Source organism: Anneissia japonica, unplaced genomic scaffold (genome assembly GCF_011630105.1).
Source record: "Anneissia japonica isolate Jap-2015-1 unplaced genomic scaffold, ASM1163010v1 scaffold11144_len554210_cov170, whole genome shotgun sequence".
Lineage (NCBI taxonomy): Eukaryota > Metazoa > Echinodermata > Crinoidea > Comatulida > Comatulidae > Anneissia > Anneissia japonica.
Genome location: NW_022708762.1, coordinates 78,933 through 85,065, shown reverse-complemented (window position 1 = coordinate 85,065; position 6,133 = coordinate 78,933). Strand labels below are relative to the sequence as shown.

Genomic DNA, 6,133 nt, shown 5'->3' with positions numbered 1-6,133 from the left:
TATATATATATATATGTATCTGTATATCTGTATTTTAACAACATCTAACATTGCTGCATACTTTCGGATCGACGATTCGAAAAAGTAACAAAAGTGTATGTATTGCTGCATACTTTCGGATCGACGATTCGAAAAAGTAACAAAAGTGTATGTACACTGCGCATGACTGGACTACACAGGCAAACTCCTCGGTGTGTTATTCATTTGCATCTACTAGGCCAAAATATATAGGCTAGTATAGGCCTACGTGTTTGCAAAACTGGGAAAAAAAAAAAGATTTAAAATGTATGGCTCGCTGGCTCGCATGACTCGCGCATTGGCTCGCATGACTCGCTGGCTCGCACTTTGGCACTACTCCAAATTCAGGCCTCGGCGATGGACATCATTGTGATTGGTGGTTTGAAGTCACTGTGCTGTGGCTAGCGTAGTGGAATCTAAATGTTAAATTTCAAAAACCCTTTCACGACGTTCACCGACCCTCTCTTTCTACCAAATATACGAGGAGTGGATTTAGAAGGGGGTATGGTAGATTGGTCCTGTCACTGAAAAAAAACCCTCGAAGCCTCTGCTATCAACAAAAGCCAAATACTGTACATCATGATCTTAAACTCTTATATAGGATGATGTCTGTAAATCAGGTTTCATGCGATTTACATCATTGTGATTGGTGGTTTGAAACCACTGTGCTGTGGCTAGCGAGCGGAATCTATATGTTAAATTTCAAAATCCCTTTCACGTCGTTCACCCACCCACCCTCTCTTTCTACCATATGAGGCGTGGAGGCGGTATGAGTTATGAATATGAAATTAAATTTTCTCTCAATGTGAGGTAATGTATGTCCGTGTACATTGCTAAGTCTTTCCTTACTGTTATTCCAATGTTCACTAACCGCGAATGCTCTACTATCAATTAAACACAAGTACATGCCGATCTTAAACTCTTATATAGGGTGATGTATGCAAATTAAGGCTTCAGCTAGGGACATCATTGTGATTGTCTAGATAAGCATATGCGTGTCTGTAAAGGCTTAGGAATTGTTCTTTCCGCCAAAACCTATTGCGGACGTAATATTTCCAAGTCTGCTGTGCAGCAAAAGTAAATTTCAGCGGACTGATTTTGGCTTATGTGGACTACATTTGGCAAGTAATTATGAGGCCAAAATCAGTCCGCCGGACCGATTTTTGTCCCGGACCAAATTTTTCCTGACAGACCAACCCTCCCCCCCTTGTCAAATATTCTGGGGATATATCCCCCCCCCCGGATCTACGCCTATGGTTCATGTAACATTTGCATATTGTTAGCTAACCCAGTTGTGTGTATTCCTTTGTGAAAATGAGTACCGCGGCGTACTCATTTTCACAAAGCATTGCATCCCCTCTTAGAAAGAGGGAATTTCGAAATAATTGTCTCCATCTTCGCTAATTAATCACCGTAGTTTAGCTTACGCTTATGCATGGAGGAAGCACTTAAAATGTACGATAATCATTTTACTACCCGACAAACCCCGAACTTTATTCATGCATTACATAAATAGTTGCTGTACTCCAACACCACTGGCGCGTGGTAACAACCAACCGACTGCAGATCATTTCCGGTCACACATTACGCAGCACCCCCTAGTTCCGTCACCTCTGGATGAGGGATTCTTTTAGCACCAAAGCTGTTATTTTATGGAATAGAGAGAACGCCATAAATCATTTTAAATCTAAATTTGAAGATTTATGGGCCAACCACCCACTTAAATTTTCGCCATTTACAAGAGTCGATTTTTTAGTTAAGAACTGCTTATAGGATTTACCGCCTCAATTCCGAATTCCAGCAGAGATGTTGTGTTCCAGGAAACAAGTAAACAAAGGTCATTCTTCTTTGTTAATGGCAATGCCAGGGACACCTATGTGGAGTGTTCACAGCTTCATTAGCTAAATCCTAAAAATTAATTAAAATCTATTTCTGTCACAAAAAAAAACGTAGCAAAGTAAAGTAATTTTTCCACATATGCATATATGTAAGGCAGGGTCTTTGGTCAGGTTCACACTAGTATCCGGATCGGGAGCACCGTTAGCGCTGCCGCTAGCAACCGTCTGAGAACCCGCCATCGGTTAACGCTAACCGTTTAACCAGGATACGGATAAGCTAACGGTTAGCGAGCGCGTGTGTAAAAATGGGCAGTTACGCCCCTTTTTCCCCCAGTTTTTAAATATTAAAAAATCTGTATCTCATTCACCGTTCCCCAGTTTTTCGTCAAACAACTTTTTTTTTGTCTTAGAAAAATCAGTTCTACAACATATCAAAAAATTTCTTTCCTCCGGAGCCTGACTTTAAGAAGGCAAGGTGTTGCAAAGTATCTATTTGGTGACTGAGCACTCATCGTTCGTTACGCTGCAACGGGCAGCGCACGTGCGTTAGCGAACTTGTTCGCAACTTGTCTGTAAAATGAGACAATCCAGCGTTCCAACTTCTATAAAACCTTAATTACCAGTGTTTCGGTATGTTCTAATTATTATGAACCGTATTGTTTGTTTTAGTAATATATCTTGACCTGAATAACCTTGAACATATTTTGTCTAATTAAGTGTTAATAGGCTTTAAAGTTTGGACTTTTACCTAGGCCAACTGACGTTGTTCAGGCTGCCGTTCACGCTGATTCGTACAGCGAGGGGTTCCCTCGTTTGACAAGTTTAATTCACGTGACTCATACGGTACTTGTTTATTAGGCCTACCTGAGACGACCATTGCTCAGGAGAGTACGTATTGTTACTATTTCATACGCTATTAAGTTAAAGATCCATTTGCTAGGCCTATTATGTCTTTTATTACTATGTGGATATTGTTTAATACTATTTTATTGTTTCTGGTTTATTACAGTGATAAATGAACACAAACACATCACCATAAACTACCACCACTTAGCTACTACAGTATAGTGTAACCGACGCCACGCACCGCATTACGCATTACGTAGTACAGTACGCTACTATTCTACATGAACTCCGTTCAATATCACTCATCTACTGAATTGCTATGGCTTGAGCAAATACGTTCACATGATAAAGTGTTAATCTCATCTGCAATAATAAACTACCATTGTGTCAACCTGAAACAGTTGTGTACAGTCTGTCATTCTACCGTTGTCCGAACCACTATAACAGCACATAAGGCGGAGAAATAATATCCCTCCCCCACCCCCCTTTCTGACACAAGGGTTAGCGCTTTTGTTTGTAATCTGGATCCTGCTAACTGATTGCTGCCTTGTATGGATCTTACCATAATGGTGTCCTGGGATTTGTTGTCAAAGGTCGTTTTTAACGTAGTTGCTACCATGTAATGTAATATAATATTGTTATGTAACTGGTGTAATAATTATTACTGTCTTCTGTCATCAATACTTCTTGTATTGTTAATACAATAGTTTTCTTCTGATCATTTTGTTACTAATTGATATATAACACAATTAGCACACATTCTTTGTCACCGACACCAGTAGTAAGATACGTCTTCAATTAATTTCAGCCAACACACAAACATACTTTAACTTCAAATTCTGAGTTTATTTCAGTTCTCAGCAATCCACATACACATACAGACATTTACGACACCAGACCGGAAGTAAGACAAACTTCAGTCTTGAGGAGCTGCACCAAACTTAACTAAATTTAGATTTCCCTCACATATTATACAATCTTTGGTATGTGAACCAATCACAAACAGTCCTATATTCACATGATCTAATGAACGAATCATCTAATATCAATAATTTCCTTACAGTGACATAGCATAGCCAATCACAAGCAAGCTAGTATAATCTCCTTAATAAATCAATTGTATAGTAACATTAACCTAACACTTCCTTCAGTGACACACCCTGAGTTATAATAATTGTAATCAACTTTGTAGAATAAATTCTACAATAATAATGTCAATAGTAGCTTAAAATGACTTCAGATATGGAATAATAATTCAGATATGGAATACAGTACTACATTACAGTCGTTCTTCTTTTAAATAGCAACATTTAAAAACGTTACTAGTGGCAACCAACTGGAGTCAGTGGACGAGTTGGTATCATTAAGGTCAAAATCTAAAACATTGATTGAAGTTTGCTTCTGCCATAATTAACTTCAATTCAATATACATTTATCCAATTTATGAATCATGAACATAACATAAATCATTAAATTTCAATAAGACTCCATTTATAAGGATCAAGTTATAGAAGCAGTTTAGCTTGTCTCAATTGAACCTTACGAAAAACTACAAAATAAAGTAATAAAAAACACAATTATTATACCGGTATCATACGTACATACCACCTACCCACCCCACACTTACCCACACACATACACAAAAAGAGTACTTGCAGCATAATCGGGTGCTTTATATATATACAGATACATACATATACGCACACATGTACGTGCACACATACACATATATACACACATACATGAATTTTATTTATATAATATACACATATACACGTATATATATATATATATATATATATATGTATATATATATATATATATATGTGTGTGTGTGTGTATGTATGTATGTATATGCATACATACATACATACACACATGCATATATACACACATACATACACACACATATACGCACACACGTGACACATATGCAAAACACTAATATACACACACATACACATAAATTAACCAATTAGCATAGCACAGTCTAGTCCTTTGAGCTAAGCCATTGGATATAAAGTCAAATTTACAAGGAATCTGACTGGGTTCATGTTCTATTGAACATATTTTCTAGTCATTACTATTATCATCATTATTATATTTAATCATTATTATTTCATTTGTCATTATTTTTATCATAATATTTATTTCTATGCTTTTAACCAGTATTATTTATGATATTTTTCGTATTATTATTACTATTATTATGTTGAGTTGAATAATTAAAATCGTAAATTATGCTCCTGATGTAGTAATTTTTATGTCTACCTTTATACCAGAGAGAGATCCGAATGTTGAGTGTCCCGAGGGTTTTTATGGCCCACAGTGCACCAAACCTTGTCACTGTGAAAACTCGTCGACATGTGATCGAAATAGCGGAAGTTGTCCTGACGGTGATCTTTGTGAGGACGGATGGGGAGGAGTAGGATGCCAACAAGGTTAGACAGTTGTTGCAATAACATAATTATTATGTCAATTATTCAGTTTATTAGAATTTCAGGTTGAAAATATCATTTATTTAAAATAAGTTAGATAATTCCGTTTATCAAAAACAAAAGTAAATAATGTTATGCAGGTCACACATGCTTTTAACACTGTGTGTAGTGCATGCTCTGAAGCCATGGTCGGTGAATTACAATATACATTTGCAAACATACAAAGATCATTATAAAATGCCTGTTTTTTATGCTCTCATTGACCATTTTAGAAGACAGACAGAACTCGTTGATGAATGATAGATAGAATGAATGATGAATGATGATGATGAATGATAGTAGGCCTACCGTTTAAAAAAATATTCAAAAATCAACATATGTTAGCATTGGCTATATTAATCAATATACACGCCTAAGCATCATATACCATTATACTATAAGGCATGAAAACAGCTGTTCTTCTCGTCGTAGATGGGTTTGGAAATCTAGCTACAATAACGCTGTATTAGGACCCTACAGAGGGGCACTCACTGCGGCCGACGTTCGTCGGCAGACGCGACTCTATAAAAAAAAAAAAAAAAACGCAACGCGTGGACGTGCGCGCAACTGATCGTTTTTAATGACGATTTGTTCAGACTACCAACGACAATTAACAGACACCTTCTTCACCTAGTAGGAGTTCAATCACTTTTTCTTTCCCTACATGGGTTATTCGATATTATCTTTATACGAAAACGAGGATAGTAATAATGCAAACAATGTCTAGAATCATCCCGATCCAATGCTTTTGATGGCCTGTCGGTGAGGGAGGGATGCACCTGGCATGTCATCGCAAATTTAGAGCGTCTACGAACCAATGCGCACGTCATTTTAAAAATGGGGTATTATGTACCTAATTCAGTTCTCAAATTATATAAAAAAACAGTAAACTTCTCATTTAACCTGCAATGTAAAGCTGAGTTCAGGCCCGTAGCCAGATAATGTCAAGGGGGG

At 37.1% G+C, this 6,133-nt stretch overlaps 1 protein-coding gene across 1 annotated transcript in view; it reads left to right on the top strand.

The window, feature by feature from the left end:
* The window catches only part of LOC117106556, a 50,012-nt gene that overhangs the window by 18,944 nt on the left and 24,935 nt on the right, over positions 1-6,133 (top strand). Inside the window, exon 5 of the mRNA XM_033247939.1 lies at positions 4,985-5,143. Within this exon, the coding sequence (XP_033103830.1) occupies positions 4,985-5,143 (159 nt within the window). The remainder of the gene's footprint in view (positions 1-4,984; positions 5,144-6,133) is intronic.